The 24,812-nt window shown below is 51.1% G+C and overlaps 1 protein-coding gene across 9 annotated transcripts in view; it reads left to right on the forward strand.

Annotated features, from left to right (window-relative positions):
• Nucleotides 1–2,379: 2,379 nt before the first annotated feature.
• The window catches only part of NUTF2 (nuclear transport factor 2), a 28,337-nt gene continuing 5,904 nt past the window's right edge, over nt 2,380–24,812 (forward strand). Inside the window, exons 1-3 of one of the 9 annotated variants that reach the window (XM_028841535.2) lie at nt 2,380–2,952; nt 17,270–17,355; nt 22,102–22,229. In XM_028841535.2, the coding sequence (XP_028697368.1) occupies nt 22,131–22,229 (99 nt within the window). In that variant the 5' untranslated portion in view covers nt 2,380–2,952; nt 17,270–17,355; nt 22,102–22,130. Of the gene's footprint in view, nt 3,063–17,269; nt 17,356–17,559; nt 17,650–18,180; nt 18,269–22,101; nt 22,230–24,812 lie in introns of all 9 variants that reach the window. The other 8 variants (XM_077984418.1, XM_077984417.1, XM_077984419.1 and 5 more) reach the window with 8 other exon arrangements.

Below are 24,812 nucleotides of genomic sequence, written 5' to 3' on the forward strand. Positions count from 1 at the left end.
TGAGGGTTTTGAATTCTCAGCTGGGATTGAATTTTGCTCACCATGACATCCCTTAGGCTTAGCACAGCCTCTGGTATGCATGTGCATGCAGTTACTCTACGAACCAGTAAGACCACAGCTGGAGCTAGCCAAAGCTGCTTCAGGCACAAGGACTCTTGTATAGATACCTTGGCCTTGGTACACCTTTGGTGTGACAGATCTGTATCCACAGGGGGCATTAAGAAGTTGGGAGGTGTGATCCCTTGACTCATTTTCTTGGCTGCCTCTATTTTTTTTTCCTTTTTTTTTTTTTTGAGATGGAGCTTTGCTCATGTTGCCCAGGCTGGAGTGCAATGGTATGATCTCAGCTCACTGCAACCTCTGCCTCCTGGGTTCACGCGATTCTCCTGCCTCACCCTCCCAAGTAGCTGGGATTACAGGCGCCGGCCACCACATCTGGCTGATTTTTGTATTTTCAGTAGAGACGGATTTCACCATGTTGGCCAGGCTGGTCTCGAACTCCTGACCTCAGGTGATCCGCCTGCCTCTGCCTCCCAAAGTGCTGAGATTACAGGTGTGAGCCACCTGCCCAGCTTCTATCTTTTCTTAAATTGGATATCGAAGGGGCAAGGATGACATTGTTTTTGTCTGTAGCTCCAAGTAATTTAGCTCAAAGCCAGTGTCTCAAAGTGAATGCCTTTAAAGCTATGGGTTTACTGTGGGTGGTGGGGTACAAATAGAGACTTTCAGACCCCATAAAATATGACTCCCTTCTGTTACTTATGGACAAAGCCATCTGCCTGGGGACTTGCCTGTGGCAACATGCTGGAATGGTCCTAAAACTCAAGTCTCTATTTCCCTTCTAGTCCCTTAGCACTGAGTTGGGAAAGAAGTCTGGTGGGGAAGAAGGGGTGAGACATAGGTTGTGTGGGTGCCTGGTTGGGGGATGGACTGGAACTCTGCCTTCCTAGGGTTAGATCTGGCTGGTAATCAGGTGGTGGAAGCACAGCAGTGCCCTTTGTTGCTACTATTGGGCCAGTCTCTCATCTTCCCAGTTTCCTTCCTTGGAGCGAGGCCTTTTCCAGGCTGTAGCCATGCTCTTCAGTGCATCCTTGAGCTCCTGTTTATTGAAGGGACTTCTACTGTTTCTGCCTTGGCTCCCTTGAGGCTCTCAGCAGTACTCCCTGGACCCTCTCTGGTGTTCGGAGGTTATGGGCAGTGTTTTGGCTTCTTAGGGAGAAGAAGACAGTTCACAGAGCAATGGAGATCCCAGATGCAGATGTACAAGCGGGGCAATGCAGAGTTCTCACTAGCTGAGTAGTAAGCATCCAGTCTGGCAAAGTGTAATGCTGACAGACCTGAGATTTAAAAAACAAGCGTGGTCCGATCTTACCAGTCATCTCTTGGAGGGGTAGCCTAGGGGTGGGTAAAGGTGCAAAACTCTTCTGGAAGAACATGAGTACTGAGAGATCTCCGGCTAGGAGGGAAGGCTAGGAGTTGCCTGGAGAGGCCTTGCAGCCATTTCCCTTACCTGTGGTACCCCAGGTTGGCTGCAGATCTCTTTGCCAAGCACAGGTCTGACCTAAGACTGGCCTTACCACAAATGTTTGTGTTACCAAGGAAACAATGAAATGGGCGTTGAAAGGAAAGGGCAACGGGTAGGAAGAGAACTATTTACAATCTGGTCACTTAAATCACAGGGAAATTTTGGGTAAGTCAGTTATTTCTTTCCTCATTAATAAAAATGAAACACTTAGCTTCTCTGTCTGCTGCAAAAAAAACCTTACAGAATGTTTTGGGGACCCCTGACTGTAGAAGTTTGAGGGTAACCTCTCCAGCCAAGCCCCACCTGAGGGACATCTGAGTCTCCGGCCCAAGAACAGCCTAGCCTGCTCGAAACCAGCTTTGGGCCCAGCTCGCCCAGGGGCAGGCGAACGAATGTTGGAATTGCAAGAGCTTTGCGTTCCGCCCGGTATGGTTAAGGCCACACAGTTCCGAAGAGCAGCAGCGGCAGCCATAGCCCCAAGGGGAAGGGGTTTCGTGAGCGGAAACGGCCCAGGGGCCCAGGGAGGGGCAGCTGGGCCAGCTTGGGGCCGGGCTGGGCTCCCACGGAGGCGGGGCCAACCCCCACCCCAGTGCACAGACCGGGCGGGGCCGAGCCAGCTGAGACCAGGCAACAACTGAGCCCTGACCCTAGCCTGGCGCCAACCTCCAGTGTTCCAGAGGCTTCCACTAGACCACAATTCTCAGGGGCTTGCCCCGGCAGCCTCCCTCCCTGGCTTAGCCTCATCTCCCGCGCTGCGGGCCGTGTCTGGGCCTCCGCGCATAGCACACCGGGAATTGTAGTTTTCTCTTGGCGTGCTCATGCCGGAAAGGGGGGGCGGTGGGACTGCGTCTCCCAGAGTGCAGCGGGGCGGGCGAAGGAAGGCAGGGGGGAAGGGACAGTCGGTCGCAGACCGCGCTGGGTTGCCGCCGCCGCTGCCGCCATCGTGCCAGCCCCTCGGGTGAGTGTCGGGGCCAGCACGCCGGGGCGGGGGCTGGGCCGCAGGAGCCGCTCTCCGGGCTGCCGGGAGGCTCCGCTGAGAGTCTCCGGGCGGCCCCTCCCCTCCCCCCCCCGGCGGCCCGAAGCCGCGCGGGGCCCGGGCCATGTGTCGAGCGCGGCTCCGCCTCCCGCCGGTCCTGTGAGGCGGCGGCCTGGGGGAACGCAGAGAGAGCCAGCCAGGCGCCTATCTGGGTCGTACCGTGCTGGTGGCTGATGCACTGGCCTGCGCCATGGCCGGGCCTTTTTCTCTAGTCGGGACCATCCGGATGGGGCCTTAGGGCCCCGCCCCGTCTAGCCTGGCCCGGCCTGCGCGAGCCCCACAAGCTCTGCAGGCTGGCTAGCGGGCAGACCCCAGTCCCACCTCCTGCTACCCACCTACGAAGGATCCGGGGATGGGCAGCGCCACCCGGCCCGCTCCAGAGTCAGCATGGGTAAGGGCGCCCGCCTGCCGCAGCCGGGGCTTGGGCCCCTCACCCTGTTCCCGACCATAGCCCGGCCGGGGTGTAGGTGAACGCCCCCTGCTTGTCTGCCCCTCGGGAGTGTACGTTTCTTACCGCTTGCTCTGTGGAGCCCGTACTAGAGTTCTCGCAGGGAGGGCAGGGTCAAGGAATATGAGGCGGGAGGGGATTCCACGGGAGACTTTACCCCTGGCTGGGCCTGATGGGGTGAGGCGGCTTCTGGCGGGTAGGCCCAGCCCACGCCCTTCTCTATCAGTGATCAGGCCCCAGCGGCAACTATAGAATTGCCCCGCAGGATGACTTCATAAGAATGGGATGTTAAGGTGGGACTTAATGCACGGGAAAGTAGAATTCAGGCCTGAGGTTCTTGAGCCTAGTGCTAAACCAAAACCTGGGCTGGAAGGGGCCTCTGTGTGGAGCATGTAGATTTCAGACTTTGTAGGGCCCTTCCGAAACCTGGGCGGCAGAACTAGGGCTGGAAGCTGCAGAAAGTCTGGCTTTCCCTCACTTGCTTGCTCACTTCCCAACAACTGGAGCCGCCTATAAACAGGCAGGAACGTGGTTGCTTTATGAAATTGCCCTTACTGCTGCCATCAGAGACCCTACTGAGTTCTGGGAGAAGGGTTATCTTTGACCAGAGAATATTATCCTGATAGCTTTTGTCAAGGCGCTTCTGATTGAGAGATGGTAAATTTAGGAACCAGTCCAGAGAAGACCTTGGGACTAGGGGAGAGATGGCATGTAAAGCCTTGATTTCTCTGGGCTGCAGTCTTTCCAGAGACTAAAGAAGCAGCTCAGGCCTGGCGCGGTGGCTCACGCCTGCAATCCCAGAACTTTGGGAGGCCAAGGCCAGCGGATCACCTGAGGTCAAGAGTTCCAGACCAGCATGGCCAACATGGCGAAAGCGCATCTCTACTAAAAATACAAAAATTAGCTGGACGTGGTGGTGCATGTCTGTAATGATAGCTACTCAGGAGACTGAGGCAGGAGAATTGCTTGAACCCGGGAGGTGGAGATCGCAGTGAGCTGAGATCACACCACTGCACTCCAGCCTGGGTGACAGGGCAAGACTCTGTCTAAAAAAAAAAAAAAAGCTGGGTATGGTGGCACGCACCTGTAAACCCAGCTAGCTACTCGGGAGGTTGAAGCAGGAGAATCGCTTGAATCCGGGAGGCAGAAGTTGCAGTGAGCAGAGAGCATGCCACTGCACTCCAGCCTGGGCAACAGAGCAAGACTCCGTCTCAAAAAAAAAAAAAAAGCAGCAGCTCAGTCTCTGCAGCCCTGGCCTCAGCAGCAAGCAGAATATCAGGGCTCTTAGGAGGGCTGATTGAGACCCAAGGTGAAGAAAGCAACTGCCCCTACATTTTTTTTTCTTCCCCCTTGAGTATTTTCCCATGTAATATTTTTCTGGTCATTTCTGGTCACTTCTTCCAAGTACTCTTTTTTTTTTTTTTTTTTTTTTTTGAGACGGAGTCTTGCTCTGCACCCAGGCTGGAGTGCAGTGGCCAGATCTCGGCTCACTGCAAGCTCCGCCTCCCGGGTTCATGCCATTCTCCTACCTCAGCCTCCCGAGTAGCTGGGACTACAGGCGCCCGCCACCTCGCCCGGCTAGTTTTTTGTATTTTTTAGTAGAGACAGGGTTTCACCGTGTTAGCCAGGATGGTCTCGATCTCCTGACCTCGTGATCCACCCGTCTCGGCCTCCCAAAGTGCTGGGATTACAGGCTTGAGCCACCGCACCCGGCCTCCAAGTACTCTTGACTTAGAAGTTTTCTTGCATATGAATTGCTCTGCCTAGTTATTTTCCCTGGTCAGGAAGAACAGGCAAGGATGCTGCTCAGATCTTATCAAACCCTGCCTTCTCTTTGGATTTAACTTTCCTAGTCCATATTCTGGCCCATGAGGACATGGAAATCAGGTTCATCCAAAAGGGACTACCCACAGGACAATGAGGTGAAATCTAGAACTAGAAGCAGTTATTTCCTTTTTTTTTTTTTTTTTTTTGAGACGGAGTCTCACGCTGTTGCCCAGGCTGGAGTGCAGTGGCGCGATCTCGGCTCACTGCAAGCTCCGCCTCCCGGGTTCCCGCCATTCTCCTGCCTCAGCCTCCTGAGTAGCTGGGACTACAGGCGCCCGCCACCGCGCCCGGCTAATTTTTTGTATTTTTAGTAGAGACGGGGTTTCACTGTGGTCTCGATCTCCTGACCTTGTGATCCGCCCGCCTCGGCCTCCCAAAGTGCTGGGATTACAGGCTTGAGCCACCGCGCCCGGCCTAGAAGCAGTTATTTCAAGACTCTCCGTAGATTGTCTGGATTGGTACTTTCTAGGACACAGATTTCAGGTGAGCTGGCTTATGGCTCTGGCTTAGTTTGCGTATTTCGTGGCCCTGGGTGGCTTGACCAGGAGAGGTTTTTTTTGTTTTTTTTGTTTTTGTTTGTTTCTTTGGAGACAGAGTCTCGCTCCGTCACCCAGACTGGAGTGCTGTGGTGCGATCTCGGCCCACTGCAACCCCTGCCTCCTGGGTTCAAACAATTCTCCTGCCTCAGCCTCCCGAGTAGCTGGAACTACAGGTGCATACCACCACACCTGGCTAATTTCTGTATTTTTATTAGAGATGGGGTTTCACCATATTTGTCAGGCTGGTCGAACTCCTGGCCTCAGGTGATCCACCTGCCTTGGCCTCCTAAAGTGTTGAGATTACAGGCCTGAGCCACCACGCCTGGCCTGTTTTTGTTTTTTTTGAGATAAGATATTGCTTCGCCCTCCAGGTTGGAGTGCAGTGGCTCAGTCGAGACTGTAGCCTCGACCTCCCGGGCTCAAGTAATCCTCCCTTTCAGTCTCCCAAGTAGCTGGGACTACAGGCATGTATTAGTACTCTGGCAAATTTTTTATTTTTTATTTTATTTATTTATTTATTTATTAGACGGAGTCTTGGTCTTTCGCCCAGGCTGGAGTGCAATGGCACGATCTCAGCTCACTGCAACCTCCGCCTCCGGGGTTCAAGCGACTCTCCTGCCTCAGCCTCCCGAGTAGCTGGGACTACAGGGGCACGCCACTATGCCTGGCTATTTTTGTAATTTTAATAGAGATGAGGTTTCACCATATTGGTCAGGCTAGTCTTGAACTCCTGACCTCAGGTGATCCACCTGCCTTGGCCTCCCCAAAGTGCTGGGATTACAGGCGTGAGCCACTGATCCCAGCCTAATTTTATTTTTATTTTTATTTTTTGTAGTGATGTGATCTCCATATATTGCCCAGGCTGGTCTCAAACTCCTGAGTTCAAGTGATACTCCCACCTCAGCCTCCCAAAGTGCTGGGATTACAGACATGAACAATTGCCCAGTGATCACAAGGGTTTTCTTCAGGGTGAAAAAGATACTTTTCCTTCTCCGAGGTTACTCAAGAGTAGGAGGAATCCAGGTGCCTCCCTCTCATTCCAACCTCTAGAAGTTCCCTGTAACTTCTTTGTCTGAGGTCAGCTAGCCATTGCTAGGCATCCTGATCCTGATAATTTGTTAACGTTTCTGGAACTTGGCAGGCCATCTAGGTCTCAGATACAAGAGAAGTACCCTGAGGTTCTCGGGGATCTATCTGCATCCTCTGTTCATGTAAGGCTGACTTGGAAGTGGGACCTGGCATGCGGTGGTTGGGATTTGGCTGCACAAGGATGAGGCGGGATATCAAGATGCTTCAGTTCTCAATTAGTTCAAAATTATGTCCTTTCATGTGTAGAGGCCTATCTGCCTATCAGTTTTTTTTGAGCCAGAGTCTTGCTCTGTTGCCCAGGCTGGAGTGCAGTGGCACCATCTTGGCTCACTGCAATCTCCGCCTCCTGGGTTCAAGCGATTCTCCTGCCTCAGCCTCCCGAGTAGCTGGGGTTACAGGTACCTACCACCACACCCGGCTAATTTTTGTATTCTTAGTAGAGATGGGGTTTTACCATATTGGCCAGGCTGGTCTTGAACTCCTGACCTCAAGTGACCCACTCGCCTCGGCTGCCTAAAGTGCTAGGATTACAGGTGTGAGCCACCGCACCTGGCTGAGCCCATCTCTTCTCTCCGAGCCATGTCTTGTTTTATTCTGCCTTTGGAGTTGGTAGTTTGGGAGGGGAAGAATTACTTAAGAGAGACACAGACTAGTCAAGGTGCGGTGACTCACACCTGTAATTCCAGCACTTTGGGAGGCCAAGGCGGGCGGATCAGGAGGTCAGGAGTTCGAGACTAGCCTTGCCAATATAGTGAAACTCTGTTTCTATTAAAAATACAAAAATTAGCCCAGCATGGTGGCGGTTGCCTGTAATCCCAGCTACTTAGGAGGCTGAGGCAGGAGAATTGCTTGAACCCAGGAGGAGGCTGCAGTGAGCCAAGATTGTGCCACTGCACTCCAGCCTGGCAACAGAGTGAGACTCTGTCTCAAAAAATAAAAGGAGACACAGAATTTTTTTTTTTTAATACTTTAAGTACTAGGGTACATGTTCACAACGTGCAGATTTGTTACATATGTATACATGTGCCATGTTGGTGTGCTGCACCCATTAACTCCTCATTTACGTTAGGTGTATCTCCTAATGCTATCCCTCCCCGCTCCCCCCACCCCACAGCAGGCCCGGTGTTTGATGTTCCCCACCCTGGAGACACAGAATTTTCAAATTTCAGAACTAGGCCGGGCGCAGTGGCTCAAAACGCCTGTAATCCCAACACTTTGGGAGGCTGAGGAGGGTGGACCACTTGAGGTCAGGAGTTTGAAATCAGCCTGACCAACATGGAGAAACCCTGTCTCTACTAAAAATACAAAAATTAGCTGGGCGTGGTGGTAGATGCCTATAATCCCAGCTACTCTGGAGACTGAGGCAGGAGAATCGCTTGAACCTGGGAGGTAGAGTTTGCAGTGAGCTGAGATGGTGCCAACGTACTCCAGCCTGGGCAACAACAGCGAAACTCCGTCTCGGAAAAAAAAAAATTCATAACTAGAAGCCACCTTATATCAAAAATTCTAGGATTCAGCACCAGCTCCGAAGCTGGAGTATTGCTTGAGGCCAGGAGTTCAAAACCAGCCTTGTCAACATTGCAATACCCATTTCTACAAAAGAAAAATAAAAAAATAGCTAGTGTGGTTATGGTGTTGTATACCTGTAGTTTCAGCTGCTCAAGAGGCTGCAGGAGGTCAAGGTTCCGTGAGCTATGATCATGCCACTGCACTGTAGACTGGGGACACTCTACAAGACCCTGTCTCTAAAAAAAAAAAAAAAAAAAAGCTAGGATTCCCTTAATGAAACACTGGTATCTTTTTTCTTTTCTTTTTTTTTTTTTTCACCCAGGCTGGAGTGAAGTGTCACTCTTGCCCAGGCTGGAGTGTAGTGGCACAATCTCGGCTCACTGCAACCCCCGCCCCCCAGGTTCAAGCGTTTCTCCTGTGTCAGCCTCCCGAGTGGCTGGGATTATACCCGCCTGCCATCACACCTGGCTAATTTTTATATTTCTAGTAGAGATGGGGTATTGCCATGTTGGCCATGCTGGTCTCAAACTCCTGACCTCAGGTGATCTGCCCACCTTGGCTTCCCAAAGTGCTGGGTTTAGAAGCGTGAGCCACCGTGCCTGGCCATTTTTTCTTTCTTTCTTTCTATTTATTTATTTATTTATTTAAGACTGAGTTTTGCTCTTGTTGCCCAGGCTGGAGTGCAATGGTGTGATCTTGGCTCACTGCAACCTCCGCCTCCTGGATTCAAGCGATTCTCCTCCCTCAGCCTCCCTAGTAGCTGGGATTACAGGCATGTGCCACCATGCCTGGCTGATTTTATATTTTTAGTAGAAACGGGGTTTCTCCATGTTGGTGAGGCTGGTCTCGAACTCCTGACCTCAGGTAATCCACCCACCTTGGTCTCCCAAAGTGCTGGGATTGCAGGCATGAGCCACCGCGCCTGGCCCTTTTTTCTCTCTTTTAAAAATTTTTCTTAGTGTACATCAGCAGCCTTTTTTTTTATTTTAATGAGATAGGGTCTCACTCTTTCACCAACAGTGAGACCCTGTCTTTATTTATTTATTTATTTTATTTTATTTATTTATTTATTTATTTTTTTTGAGATGGAGTCTCCCTCTGTCGCCCAGGCTGGAGTGCAGTGGCGTGATCTCAGCTCACTACAAGCTCCGCCTCCTGGGTTCATGCCATTCTCCTGCCTCAGCCTCTCAAGTAGCTGGGACTCCAAGTGCCCGCCACCACGCCCGACTAATTTTTTGTATTTTTAGTAGAGACGGGGTTTCACCGTGTTAGCCAGGATGGTCTCAATCTTCTGACCTCGTGATCCGCCCACCTCAGCCTCCCAAAGTGCTGGGATTACAGGCGTGAGCCACCGCACCCGGGGCTAGATGCTATCTTTAAAATAAATTAAATAAATAAAAACTAGCCAGATATGGTGGTGGGTGCCTATAGTCCCAGCTACTTGGGAGGTGAGGCAAAAGGATCACTTCAGCCGGGAAGTTCAAGTCTGCAGTGAGCTGTGATTGTGTCACTGCTGAAGTGCAGTGGTGCCATCTCAGCTCACTGCAGCCTTGACCTCCTGGGCTCAAGCAGTCCTCCCACCTCAGCCTCCTGAGTAGCTGGGATTACAGGTGCTCACCATCACGCCCAGCTAATTATTATTACTATTTTTGAGACGGAGTCTCACTCTTGCCCAGGCCAGAGTGCAGTGGCACAATCTCAGCTCACAGCAACCTCTGCCTTCCAGGTTCAAGTGATTCTCCTGTCTCAGCTTCCTGAGTAGTTGGGACTACAGGCTCCCGCCACCATGCTTGGCTAATTTTTGTATTTTTAGTATAGACAGGGTTTCACCACATTGGCCAGGCTGGTCTCGAACTCCTGACCTTGTGGTCCGCCTGCTCAGCCTCCCAAAGTTCTAGGATTACAGGCGTGAGCCATTGCGCCTGGCCACACCTGCTAAGCTTTATATTTTATTTTTTAGTTTTTGTGGAGACAGAAGTCTCACTATCTTGCCCAGGCTGGTCTTGAACTCTGGGCTCAAGTAATCCTCCCAAAGTCCTGGGATTACAGATGTGAGCCACCGTGCCCGGCCAAGTTATACAACTTTTTGTAGAGACGGGATCTCACTGTGTTGCCCAGGCTGGTCTCAGAATTCTTGAGCTCAGGTGATCCTCCTTTCTCAACCTCCCAAGTACTGGGATTATAGGGAACAGCCACCACGCCTTGTCTGTTGTGCGTGACCTTCTTTTTGAGATGGAGTCTCACTCTGTCACCCAGGCTAGAGTGCAGTGGCACGATCTCGGCTCACTGCAACCTCTGCCTCCCGGGTTCAAGCGGTTCTCCTGTCTCAGCCTCTCGAGTAGCTGGGACTACAGGCATGCGCCACCATGCCCAGTTAATTTTTGTATTTTTAGTAGAGATGGGGTTTCACCATGTTGGCTATGATGATCTCGATCTCTTCAACTCTTGGTCTGCCCACCTCGGCCTCCCACAATGCTGGGATTACAGGCATGAGCCACCGCGTGCCTGGCCTGTGCGAGACCTTCTAATTCCCTTCCTGGAGCATGGGTTTGTGGCTTCTGCTCCTTTCACTGAGACCCTCTTATGGTCACTTTTTAATTGTTCCTGTGGTAGTACCCATCAGGGCATCTTCCCAGGCGCCAGACAGGAATTCTCCACAGAGGTGGGAGGTTCAGCAGACCTGGTCAGGGAGGCTCCTTGGATGTTCCTTCAACAGATGGCCGTTGCCTGGGGGCTTACAGAGGGAAGCGGGAGACAGCAGGGACTTTGGAAATACCAATAGTGCTTGTTTTAGAATGCAATTCAGACCATTTTCCTTGAGGCCTCCGGGACAGAGGAATAGTCCTTTTGGGGTAAGGGGAGTGAATCCAAAAAGTTTTCCACAGAATGGACATTGAAAGTTGGGCATGATTTCTTGGCCGGGCACAAGGCTCACACCTGTAATCCCAGCACTTTGGGAGGCCAAGGTGGGTGGATCATCTGAGGTCAGGAGTTTGAGACCAACCTGGCCAATATGGAAAAACCCCATCTCTACTAAGATTCCAAAAACTTAGCCAGGCATGGTGGCAGGTACCTGTAATCCCAGCTACTCAGGAGGCAAGAGAATCGCTTGAACCTGGGAGACTGAGGTTGCGGTGAGCCAAGGTTGTGCCACTGCACTCCACCGTGGGTGACAAAAGGAGGTCTCTGTCTTAAAAAAAAAAAAAAAAAAAAAAGTTTGAGTCGAACTTTGTGCTGGGTGCTGGGTTTTTTTTGTTTTTTTGTTTTAAATGTTTAATTAATGTTTTGGTAGGGCATTTGAGAATGATGTTTGTGTGTTTGCAGTTCAGTTTGAGTTGGCTACCCCTTTTCTGGCTTTGAGATTCTGTGATTCTCTCTTCCTTTGATCATGTATGGCAGGAATTCTTAAGTCCCTCCCTCGGGGAGCCAGCAGTGTTTGGATTATCTTTGGAGTGATTTAGGCCATGTAATAATATTCACACTCTTTTTCCTCACCCTGTCAGCTGGAGTGTGCCCTCCTGGGCAGAATGCTTTGCTTGGGTCTCGGTTTGGCTGGGAACGTGTCTTGGTGGCCAAGGGAGAGGGACACGAGGCCCAGGGTGGCCTGCCTAGGGACCCCAGGGCTCCTACTGCAGGGTGACCAGTGGCCAAGAACTTCTTTTCACTGCCTTGGGTGTTACTCACTTGTTGCTGTACCTGCTGTGTGCCAGCTCCCTAAGCCCCCAGGCTGGAGACAGGGCAGCTATGGGGATGGGGAACTTTCCTCATAAGAGAGGGGTTTCTGGGGTACCTGGGAACTGAGGGCTGTTTGCCCCAGTGTCCTCAGTAAACTGGGGGAATTTTGGGATGTTTGTTTCTTAAAACCTCGAATGATTCCCTCAGAGCCAGTGGGTCTCCCCAGGGCAGAAACTGGAAAGCTTGCTGCCCCAGGAAAGAACTCTTTGTGGAGATACTGGTTCCACTTGCAGGTGGTTTCAGGACTAGGAGAATGCAAATTCTGATGTCTTTAAGGTATAAAGGTGCTTTGACCTGCTGAGTAGGTGCTCAGGTTCTTCCATTCTAAGGCTCATGGAGCTTGCTGATTTCGTAGGGGAAGACAAGGCCTGGGCTGCATTCCTTGCCACCCGATTTTTTTTTTCGGGGGGTGGGGGAAATGAGAATAACTTTATTTCATTGCGGGGAGTGGGCAGACGTCCAGCCTTAGAACTTCTGGAACTGCTTCTTGGTGCCAACGGCCTTGGTGACCTTGAACATGATGAAGCGCACTGTCTTGCTCAGGGGCTGGCACTCACCCACTGTTACGATGTGGCCAATGTGGACGTCCCTGAAGCAGGTGGAGAAGTGTATGGACATGTTCTTGTGTTACCTGATTTTGTCACTTAGGTGCTTTCTGCTACTCCACATTGGCTTTCAGCTGTTCGCATCTTGGCCAGTTTTTTTTTTTTTTTTTTGGAGAGAGTTTCGCTCTGTCGCCCAGGCTGAAGTGCCGTGGTGTGATTTCGGCTCACTGCAACCTCCACCTCCCAGTTCAAGCAATTATTTGCCTCAGCCTCCTGAGTAGCTGGAATTACAGGCACCCACCACCACGCCCAGCAAATTTTTGTGTGGTTGGTTTTTTTTTTGTTTTTTGTTTTTTGTTTTGAGAGGGTGTCTTACTCTGTCGCCCAAGCTGGAGTGCAGTGGCGCAATCTCGGCTCACTGCAAACTCTGCCTCCCGGGTTCACGCCATTCTCCTGCCTCAGCCTCCCGAGTAGCTGGGACTACAGGTGCCTGCCACCGCGCCCGGCTAATTTTTTGTATTTTCAGTAGAGACGGGGTTTCACCATGTTAGCCAGGATGGTCTCGATCTCCTGACCTCATGATCTGCCCGCTTCAGCCTCCCAAAGTGAAATTTTTGTATTTTTAATAGAGACAGGGTTTCGCCATCTTGGCCAGGCTGGTCTTGAACTCCTGACCTCATGCTCCATCTGCCTCGGTTTCCCAAAGTGCTGGGATTACAGGTGTGGGCCACCACACCCAGCCCAGTTTTTTTTTTTTTTTTTTTTTTTTTCTTTTTGAGTTGGAGTTTCGCTCTCATTGCCCAGGCTGGAGTGCAGTGGCACGATCCTGGCTCACTGCAAACTCTACTTCCCGGGTTCAAGCAATTCTCCTGCCTCAGCATCCGGAGTAGCTGGGATTACAGGCACCTGCCACCACGCATGGCCAATTTTTTGTATTTTTAGTAGGGACAGAGTTTCTTTTTTTTTTTTTTTTTTTTTTTGAGACGGAGTCTCGCTTTGTCGCCCAGGCTGGAGTGCAGTGGCCGGATCTCAGCTCACTGCAAGCTCCGCCTCCCGGGTTTACGCCATTCTCCTGCCTCAGCCTCCCGAGTAGCTGGGACTACAGGCGCCCACCACCTCGCCCGGCTAGTTTTTTGTATTTTTAGTAGAGACGGGGTTTCACCATATTAGCCAGGATGGTCTCGATCTCCTGACCTCGTGATCCGCCCGTCTCGGCCTCCCAAAGTGCTGGGATTACAGGCTTGAGCCACCGCGCCCGGCCTGGACAGAGTTTCATCATGTTGGCCAGGCTGGTCTTGAACTCCTGACCTTAGGTGATCCACTTGCCTTGGCCTCCCAAAGTGCTGGGTTTACAAGTGTGAGCCACTGTGCCGGCCCCATCTCGGCCAGTTTTGTGAACATTCTAATGCTAGCTATACCAGTGGCTTTTTGTGGTCTTAAATTCTTTCTTAACCTCTTGGAGTCTTTGTTTCCTTGTCTATAAAGTGAAGATAATCATACCAGCTTCACAGGGCTTGTTGTGAGACTCAAGTGAGAGAACACAGAAGTGTTTGACTCACAGGAGGTGTTCCCTCCACCACCCTGTGGACGCCATGGTCATCCCTTTATTCCCGGCTCTTCTCAATCTCAGCGTGTCACAACAGTATTGGCCAGGCCACAGGAGTGGTCCCTTAGGGGTCTCAAGCCCCATTAGGGGAGCCAAGTCCATATTTACCTGACCATCAAGTTCATAGCCTGAGGCTCAGTTCAGGGATGGGAGCTGGGTAGAAGGAATGGGGCCCCAGAGGTCTTCTGAGTCACTGGGGAAAGGGAGGTTGCATATGGAGTAAGTGCAGAGCAGAGACCAGAATGCAGGTCTTGGGATTCAGCTGGGCCAGTCAGGGAAGCCCAGTGGCTATAGAACCCTCCCTGCAGGTAAAAGAGGAGGAAGGAGCCCTTAGGGTGCTGTGGGCACCTAGACCTCAGGTGACAGCCCCAGGAAAGGATTCTGTCCTGGTCAGCCATCTGGGCTGATTTCACTCCATCCTTCAGGCAGGGGAGTGGCGGGCCACACAGGTTCCATTCCTGGTTCTAGGCCTACTCCATGGTGTGGGTGAGATACCTACCTTCTTCCTAGCTGTTGACCTAGTATTCACCTAGGAACCCGTACTAACTCCTAACAGCTGGGTCCTGCTCCATACCCCATCATTTCCTCCTAACATCCTACAATTACTAATGATAGGACAGAGTCAAAGGGTCACATAACAAGGGAGACGTGGAGCAGGCTAGAGGCTAGGTTTTTGAGGGTGTGGCTGTGCCTGCTGTTCAACCACAGCTGTCTGTCACGTCACTTGGACCTTGGGAATGAGAGAGTATTGGGGCTAAGCCCCACTTGCCACATGCTACAGACAGATAGCTGGGTGGACAAGAAATAATTGTTTCCTCACAGCTTGGACAGAAGGTGTGGGTGGAGGGGAAGTGGGTCAGTAGGCCACTTGAGTGAAGTTTGCACAGAACTCACTCCTCCTCCAGAGAAGAAGGACTGGCCTCTCAGCCCAGGCTCTGACACACTCATGCACTTAGTCGACAAATAGTTATTGAGGGCTGGGCCAGGTACCATGGGAACAGGGATGACTAGGGGTGCTTTGTCAAGGAGATAGACCGTAAACAAATACCAAAATGTGACAATATCATGCAGTGATAAGTGCTAAGAAAACAATACAGGAGGCAAAATGGGTAACTAGACAGCTACTTTATTATTTATTTATTTATAAATAATTTATTTACAATTAATTTATTAAAATTATTTATTTATTTATAAATAAATAATAAAGACTGACTCTGTCGCTCAGGGTGGCATGTGGGGCGGCATGATCTCGGCTCACTACAACCTCTGCCTCCCGGGTTCAAGTCATTCTACCACCTCAGCCTCCCAAGTAGCTGGGACTATAGGCACATGTCACCATTTCTGGCTAATTTTTGTATTTTTAGTAGAGACAGGGTTTCATCATGTTGGCCAGGCTGGTCTCGAACTCCTGACCTAAAGTGATCTGCCTGCTCAGCCTCCCAAAGTGCTGGGATTACAGGCATGAGCCACTGTACCTGACCACTAGACAGCTACTTTAGACCGAGCCACTAGACAGCTACTTTAGACTGAGTGGTCAGGGAAGGTGTGAATGAGGAGGTGACATTTGAGCTGGCACATATGTGACACAGGAAGGTCTAGGAAGTAGAGTGGTCCAGATAGAAGGAGCAACAGTTACAACGCCCTGTAGTGAGAACAGACTCAGCATGTTCCAGATGGAGGAAAGTGCCTGGTGCAACTGGAGAGGAGGGGAGGGAGTGGCAAGAGATGAGGTTGGACAGCCAGGAGGGCCAGGTCACCTAGGACAGGACAAGTGGTTGATACTTGAAGACAGGATAAGTGGTTGAGACTGTTCCAGGTGCCATGGGACAGAATGCATAGTAGCACCCCTTGTCAGACCATAAAATCAGTGGGGGACAGTTTTTCCTGAAAGACTAACACCCAGCAGTGTCTTCCTGTCTAGTTGCTGCTGCTCTGCCTTCAGGACTTTTTTTTTTTGAGACAGGGTCTCGCTGTGTTGCCCAGTCTGGACCTCCCTGGCTCAAGCCATCCTCCCACCTCAGCCTCCTGAGTAACTGGGGCTACAGGCATATTCCACTATGTCCAGCTTTTTTTTTTTTTTTTTTTTCCTGTAGACATGAGGTCTCACTGTGTTGTCCAGGCTGATCTCGAACTGCTGGGCTTAAGCAGTGCTCCTGCCTTGGACTCCCAAAGTGTCCAAGGGATTACATTTATGATTACGGGTGTGAGCCACCGTACCCTCAAGATACTTTTTGCACTCTGGCTCCAAGGGTTTGTTTTTGTTTTTGTTTGTTTGTTTGTTTGTTTGAGACGGAGTCTCGCTCTGTCCCCCAGGCTGGAGTGCAGTGGCGTGATCTCAGCTTACTGCAAGCTCCGCCTCCGGGTTCACGCCATTCTCCTGCCTCAGCCTCCCGAGTAGCTGGGACTACAGGCGCCCGCCACCATGCCCGGCTAATTTTTTTGTATTTATAGTAGAGATGGGGTTTCAGCGTGTTCGCCGGGATGGTCTCCATCTCCTGAACTTGTGATCCACCCGCCTCAGCCTCCCAAAGTGCTGGGATTACAGGAGTGAGCCACCACGCCCGGCCATTTGTTTGTTTTTTTGAGACAAAGTCTCACTCTGTTGCCCAGGCTGGAGTGCAGTGGAGCGTTCTTGGCACACTGCCACCTCCACCTCTCGGATTCAAGCAGTTCTCCTGCCTAAGCCTCCCAAGTAGCTGGGATTACAGGCGCATGCCACCACACCCAGCTGATTTTCTTTTTTCTTTTTTTTTTTTTTTTTTTGAGATGGAATTTTGTTCTTGTTTCCCAGGCTGAAGTGCAATGGCACAATCTCGGTTCACCGCATCCTCTGCCTCCCGGGTTCAAGCAATGCTCCTGCCTCAGCCTCCCAAGTAGCTGGGATTACAGGCATGTGCCACCATGCCCAGCTAATTTTTTGTATTTTTAGTAGAGATGGGGTTTCTCTATGTTTCCCAGGCTGGTCTGGAGCTCCTGACCTCAGGTAATCCACCAGCCTTGGCCTACCAAAGTGTTGGGATTACGGGCCTGAGCCACTGCTTAGGCCTTTTTTTTTTTTTTTTTTGAGTTGGAGCCTCGCTCTGTCACCCAGGCTGGAGTGCAGTGGGGTGTTCTCAGCTCACTGCAGCCTCAGCCTCCCGGGTAGCTGGGATTACAGGTGTACCCACCGCGGCCAGCTAATTTAGTTTTATTTTAATTTAATTTAATTTAATTTTACTTTATCGTATTTTATTTTATCTTATTTTGAGATGGAGTCTCACTCTGTTGCCCAGGCTGGAGCGCAGTGGCACAATCTCCACTCACTGCAAGCTCTGCCTCCTGGGTTCACACCATTCTCCTGCCTCAGCTTCCCAAGTAGCTGGGACTACAGGCGCCCGCCACCACGCCCAGCTAATTTTTTGAATTTTTAGTTGTTCTACCGTGTTAGCCAGGATGGTCTCAATCTCCTGACCTCGTGATCCGCCCACCTCGGCCTTCCAAAGTGCTGGAATTACAGGTATGAGCCACCATGCCCAGCCTGTTTGTTTCTTCTGAGGCAGAGTCTTGCCCTGTCACTCAGGGTGGATTGCAGTGGTAAGTTCACAGCTCACTGTAGCTTTTACCTCCTGGACTCAGGTGATCCTCCCACCTCAGCCTCCTGAGTAGCTGACACTACAGGAGTGAACCACCATGCCTGGCTAATTTTTAGAATTTTTTGTAGATATGAGGCTTTGTTGCTGAGGTGCTTCTAGAACTCCTAGACTCAAGTGATCCTCCTGCTTGGGCCTCCCAAAGTGCTGAGATTACAGATGTGAGCTACCATGCTCTGCCTTGGGCCTGAGGGTTTTAAGCCAGGTTGGCTATCAGTCTCCCTGTTGGAAGAGTCCTTTCTGGGCTGTGCTTCAGGGCTGTGTTTTTGGCCTCCATGATAGCATGTGTGGGGGATAGCCACGACTGGTACCGATTTCAGGGCCCTCACTGCAGGTCATGCAGATCTACTGGCATTCCCTGTGGCTTCAGACACATGAGAATCTTTCTGTGTGCAGTCTGGAAGGAGTGACATGGTCTTCCCAATCACTCTCCTGCCTCGGGCTAGCATCTTTGTCTGCTCTGCTTTGCTGAGATGGTAGAACAGGGTTGTGACTTTGAAGGTTTGAGAAAACTGACATTATCCTCCATGAAAACTCATGTGTTTGGACTTTGGGTTTGATGTGGAACTCTTCTGCCTGAGGCCTTTGTTTGGAGGCGGAAGCCCTGGTTCAGGACTGCCTTGCCCCTTTCTGAGAGAGCCAGGCTCAGAGGAGTGCTCTCACTGATGTGGTCTGTTTGTTTTTGTCTCCAGGCCCAAGTTGTCACTAGGAGTCCTGACTCTGGAGAGGCCTCCAAATCTAGTCAGTCCAATTCCACCACCTATCAGCTGCTGACCTAGAGTGAGTTGGAGTTGGCTAACCTCGCTGAATCTCCTTTTGGTCATCTGTAATGTGGGGGTTGACTCACAGGGTGTGGTTACAAACAAGTGCACATAAGCTCTTTGCACATTTCTATGCCTAATATGCATTGGTGAAGATGAAGTGTTCACAACCAGACACTGTTATTTTGAGTTTTGTTCTTGGAAACACTTAAAATTGGAGGATAAAAATGGGGTTTTTCTGTTGTCTAACGGGATCTCCTGGGTCAGAGGTTTTAACCTGGGATCTATGGCTAAACAGTTGAAAATTACTCACAAGGCTGGGATATCTCTGCCTCTGAGCAAATGTGTTGGGAGAGGGCCACAGTTGCCGAGACATTCTTAGAGGGTCTTTGTGCTCACAGAGACCTAATGGTCAGCGAAGGCTGGTGTTCAGAGGTCATCAGAGTCTTTTCTGCTCCTCAAGGAGCCGGGCCTCAGCCTGCAGACTGTTGGGGTGAAGCAGGAGATGGTGTGGTCAGCGGCCCTCTCACAAGAGCTGTAGGAGAAGCTGTCATGATGGTCAGTTCCCAGTCTAATGTGAGGCTGCCTCTGAGCCCAGGCTTTTTTTGTTTCTTTCCAGCCTATTACTTGTACAGTAAATGTGTTAGAAACAAGATCAGAGCTTGCTGGCTATTTTGGGAAACATCCTCCAGCCTGGCCTGGAGGATGTGAGAAGGGTGGGGATCGCAGGAGGGGACTTGCCTGTGTACCAAACACAGTGGATAGGCTTTCAGTAGGTTCTGTTGTGTCTGTGTATGTAGCTGGATTGATGTAGGAGGGAATGGCTAGAGAGATGGGGATGAGGGTGGAACTTAGGGGGTTTGGCCTTTAAGCCAAAAGCAAGGGTGTTGTAGGGGAGGAGCATGGTCAGCTTTGTGGTTTAGAGCTCAGGGATGCAGAGTTAGCAGAGAAAGAGACGGGCCTTGACCAGAGGACCCAGTGTCAGCACTGATGTACCAGATGAGCTTAGGGCAAGACCCAGCGACATCACTGGATGACGGTGGATGCTGACAATGTGGCTGTTGTGATCACTACGTGGAAATAAACACAAGACGGTGAAGCAGGCCTCAATCCACATAGTTTTGAAGGTTCCTTCTCATTTTCTGGGAGCCCCTGATCTGTCCTATTCCTCAGAGAGCTTACTCTTCCCCACTCTGCCCTGCCCTACCAGGCCAAAGGATCCTTTTCTTCCTTTATTCTTCCACCCCATTTCCTTCTACCACTACTTCAGTCAAGGAGTTTTTGTATCAGAAAGTTATCACAGGCTGGGTGTGGTGGCGCACGCCTATAGTCCCAGCACTTTGTGAGGCCAAGCTGGGCGGATCACTTGAGCTCAGGAGTTTGAGACCAGTTTGAGCAATATGGCGAAGCCCGGTCTCTGTAGAAAACACAAAAGGGAGCCAGGCATGGTGGTGCTTGCCTGGAGTCTCATCTCCCTGGGAGGCTGAAGTGGGAGGATTGCTTGAGTCCTGGAGGTTGAGGCTACAGGGAGCTGAGATGGCACCACTGTACCCTGACCTGGGGGACAGAGGGAGACACCCTTTTCATGCCCCAAGACATTTGCTGGTGCTGTTTCTTCTGGTTGGCGTATCCTTTCTGAGGACTGCCCAACTTTGCTGTGAGCCAAGGGTAGAAGGAGACATGGCCCTTATCCATTCCTCCAGCTTTTCCCCTACCCTCAGAGCTCTTAGGCACTGGGTATGGCACCTTGGAAGCTGCAGCAAGGTCAGGGCATGTTGAGTGACTAAGCATAGCAAATGCTAGGGTGGAAGGGGCAGAAATGCCAGGGGCGGGAGCTGTGCTCTGCCTTAGGTCCTCTAAGTTTGTGTGTGGGTACAGCCAGAGTCTGACCCCTTGGAAATGTGACCAAGACCACAGTGAAGACTAGATGATGGTCCTGTGCTTTCCCCACTTGTTGATTTGTTTCTTGGCAGAATGAACTAGGATACACCTTGTGTTCCTGTGTGGCAGGCATGACTGGATCCAAGCTTTCTCCCCTGCTTGCTTTAGATTTTCCTGGACATTTCTTAGTCATCCCAGCACTAAGCTTCTATTTTTAGTGCCACTACCTCCTAGGGGACCTAAAATAAAGCTGGCTTAGCTTCCTGGTCCCTCATTGGCTTGAGTGTTGGTCATAGAGTGGAGGATTGGCTGTGTTGTCACTCTTCCCCTACATAATTCCTCCCCACTGGCTCCTCTGGCTTTGGGTGAGGTCACAAGGACTGGAGTGAGCTAGCACTTACCATGTTGAGCTGAGGGCTTTATCATGTTCCCTTAGAGAAGCTTCACAACCACTGGCACTGTCAGGTTGCCATCCCCATCTTACAGTGGAGGAGGCTGAGGCCCTAAGAAGGGCAGTGACTTGCATCAGATCCCACCACTGCGAATGCTTGTCTGCTGGGATAGAACCCACGTCCTCACTGCTTTGGTTCAGAGTCCTATTATCAGGACAGAGGGGATGGGCTCCTCTACAGTCGGGGCCAACCACAGAACAACACGTGGGTCTGCAGTCAGGGGATCTGCAGCGAGATGTGGGCTTCCCTACTTGGAAGAAGCCTAGCAAAGCCCAAGCGACTCTCCCATCTGGGGCTTGGGTTTTCCATCCAGTATCCTTGCAGCCATGGTTTCTAGTTGGGAAGGGGCCTCCCCTCTCTCTCAGAGACCCAAGAGAGACAGCTCCTTAGGGTGAAGGCAATGCTGGGATGAGGGGATATGAAGTGATGACACGTTTCCCCTCACAGCCTTCAGCCCTGCTTTCCACAACCCTCAGCTTTCCCTCTGATCCTTGAACTCATGTCCCCAGTTCTGAAGTGGGTAGGAGTTACTCCAGTCAATGAAGAAATATCCTAGAAAGGGCCAGGTCAGGTATCACCTGGCCTCGGGGAAGTAAACTGCCCCCATGAGACTAAGGGGTCACTTGCTGTTTTTGTCAGAAGAGGGGCCTTGACTGGGTGCAGTGGCTCATGCCTGTAATCCCAGCACTTTGGGAGGCCAAGGTGGGTGGATCATCTGAGGTCTAGAGTTCGAGACCAGCCTGGCCAACACGGTGAAATCCAATTTCTACTAAAAATACAAATTAGCTGGGTATGTTGGAGGGCGCCTGTAATCCCAGCTACTCCCGAGGCTGAGGCAGGAGAATCCCTTGAACCCGGGGAGCAGAGGTTGCAGTGAGCCAAGATCATGCCATTGCACTCCAGCCTGGGCAACAAGAGTGAAACTCCATCTCAAAAAAAAAAGAAGAAGAAGAGGGGCCTTGAGAATCTGCCCCCATCCTCACTGGGTCTTCTTCCATCTGTCAGCATAGCCCTGGGACAGTGTTGGGGGCCTGAGCGCTGTAATACAAAATAGTACACACACACAGATATCAGTTGTTCTGGGCTGTAAAGTGGGAAGAACAGCAATAACTCTGACCTTGCAGTTTGTTGAGAGGATTACATGGAAAGATATTGGAAGAGTGCTTAACTCCTCCCATAAGGACCCTCCCCTTACTGGGCTTTCAAGGGCCTGCTCTGACCTTACTTTGTTGTAGATCCACCCTCAGCATCCCTCCTGTGTGCTCCACGACCCTGTCATCTATGTGTCTCATCAACCAAGAACTCAAAGGAAAAGCTGGGTCTGGTCCACCTCTGGGCTCCCAGCACTGGTCTGACTTGGGAGGGGTCTCCTGCCAGTTCCCCAGGGCCTCTCCGTGTACTCTGAGAGAACAGATCTCAGCAAAGGACTCCAGGAAGGCCAGTGAGGGGTGGGGGTCAGTGGCTGGTCACCTACTTTTGTGGTACCAATGCTTCCCTCCTGGTCTCATTGGTCTTGCAGGTCTCCGTGAGGCCGGGTGACGCTCCAGAATGGGAGACAAGCCAATTTGGGAGCAGATTGGATCCAGCTTCATTCAACATTACTACCAGTTATTTGATAATGATAGAACCCAACTAGGCGCAATTTACGTAAGTTTCCAGCTCTAGGGCCAGAATAGGACCTAAGGGAATCAATCTGGATGTTGGGCGAGTATGTCCAGTTCACAAGTTTTGGCAGCCCTATCTGGACTGGCTACACCTCTGTATCTGAGCTTTTGTCCATGGGACGGGTCTGAGGCCTGGCCCAACTAACTACCTGGTCTATACTTTTCCTTTTGTCAACTTCCCACAAGAGTGGGAATCCTGCTATTCTGGGCAGGGTATTCTGGACTTGCCATTCCATGTGGCCAGCACTTGTCATGGCACATGGTTTTGGGTTGGGCAGCAATAGGCAGAGGTTAGGGCTCATGGTGCCCTCTGGAGGCAGCAGCCAGGAGCATCCTCAGTGCAAAGCTAAGCTCTCCTGGAGGCCTGGGGTCCAGCTTCCTTTTGGATCCAAAGCTCCTGAATGCTCATGGGAAACAAATGGGGTTAGCCCAAGGGAGGCTGATATGTCATTTGACAAACCCTTCTATGCAGGCATTGTTGACTGCTCCTTTTTTGAGATGGAGTCTTGCTCTTTCTTTTTTTTTTTTTTTTTTTTTTTTTGAGATGGAGTCTCGCTCTGTCGCCCAGGCTGGAGTGCAGCGGCTGGATCTCAGCTCACTGCAAGCTCCGCCTCCCGGGTTTACGCCATTCTCCTGCCTCAGCCTCCCGAGTAGCTGGGACTACAGGCGCCTGCCACCTCGCCCGGCTAAGTTTTTGTATTTTTAGTAGAGACGGGGTTTCACTGTGTTAGCCAGGATGGTCTCGATCTCCTGACCTCGTGATCCGCCCGTCTTGGCCTCCCAAAGTGCTGGGATTACAGGCTTGAGCCACCGCACCCAGCCATTCTTTCACTGGGCTGCAGTGTAATGGCTCGATCTCAGCTCACTGCAACCTCTGCCTCCTGGGTTCAAGTGATTCTCCTGCCTCAGTCTCCTGAGTAGCTGGGATTACAGGTGCCTGCCACCATGGCCAGTTAATTTTTTTTTTTTTTTTTTTTGAGACGGAGTCTTGCTCTGTCGCCCAGGCTGGGGTGCAGTGGCCGGATCTCAGCTCACTGCAAGCTCCGCCTCCCGGGTTTAGACCATTCTCCTGCCTCAGCCTCCCGAGTAGCTGGGACTACAGGCGCCCGCCACCTCGCCCGGCTAGTTTTTTTTTGTATTTTTTAGTAGAGACGGGGTTTCACCGTGTTAGCCAGGATGGTCTCGATCTCCTGACCTCGTGATCCGCCCGTCTCGGCCTCCCAAAGTGCTGGGATTACAGGCTTGAGCCACCGCGCCCGGCCTGGCCAGTTAATTTTTTGTATTTTTAGTAGAGACAGGGTTTCACCAGGCCAGGCTGGTCTCGAACTCCTGACCTCATGATCCACCCACCTTGGCCTCCCAAAATGCTGGGATTACAGGCGTGAGCCACCACTCCCGGTGTTTGCTGCTCTTATAGTGGTGTTCATATACACCAAGAACTAATTGTACTTGATTCTGCCTGAGATTCAGTCACAAAAGTGTGATTGATCAGGCAGGTGATCCTGATGGGAGTGATAGGAGTAATCCAGGCACAGTCTCAGAGCCTGACTGGGCTGAGTGTCCATAGTCTTCCGTGTCTGTCTCCAGAAAGTCAGGGTCCATTCAGAAATTTTGGAAAAAATAAGGAAATCTTATTAGTGGAAGACCAATTCCAGCACAGATATTATTTGATTGTCATTATCATAGTAGAGTTTTTTTTGTTGTTGTTGTTGTTTTTTGAGACAGAGTCTCACTCTGTCACCAAGGCTGGAGTGCAGTGCGGTGATCTCGGCTCACTGCAGCCTCTGCCTCCTGGATTCAAGCGATTCTTGTGCCTCAACCTCAGGAGTAGCTGAGACTACAGGCATGCACCACCAAGCCTAATTTTTTTTTTTTTTTTTTTTTTTTGAGATGTAGTCTCACTCTGTCGCCCAGGCTGGAGTGCAGTGGCGCAATCTCGGCCCACTGCAACGTCTGCCTCCTGGGTTCAAGCTATTCTTCTGTCTCAGCCTCCCAAGTATTTGGGACTACAGGCACATGTTACCACGCCTGGCTAATTTTTGTATTTTTTAGTAAGAGATGGGGTTTCACCATGTTAGCCAGGCTGGTCTTGAACTCCTGACCTCAGGTGATTCGCTCGCCTCAGCTTCCCAAAGTGCTGGGATTACAGGCATGAGCCACCGCGTCCGGCTATGCCTAATTTTTGTATTTTTAGTAGAGGTGACATTTCACCATGTTGGCTAGGCTGGTCTCCAACTCCTGACCTCAGGTGATCCGCCTGCCTTGGCCTCCCAAAGTACTAGGATTTACAGGTGTGAGTTACCATGCCCAGCATAGAGTTTTTGAAAACTTGAAGTGATCTGACCTGAGATCCTGGCAATTCTGCCTCATTAGCTCTCTTTTTTTTTTTTTTTTTTGTGGGGGCGGGGGGGGGTGGAGTCTCACTCTGTCACCCAGGCTGTACTGCATTTGTGCAATTTTGGCTCACTGCATCCTCCGCCTCCCAGCTTCAAGCAATTCTCATGCCTCAGCCTCCCAAGTAGCTGGGGTTACAGGTGCGCACCACCATGCCCAGCTAATTTTTATA

The sequence above is a fragment of the Macaca mulatta genome, chromosome 20 (genome assembly GCF_049350105.2).
Source record: "Macaca mulatta isolate MMU2019108-1 chromosome 20, T2T-MMU8v2.0, whole genome shotgun sequence".
Lineage (NCBI taxonomy): Eukaryota > Metazoa > Chordata > Mammalia > Primates > Cercopithecidae > Macaca > Macaca mulatta.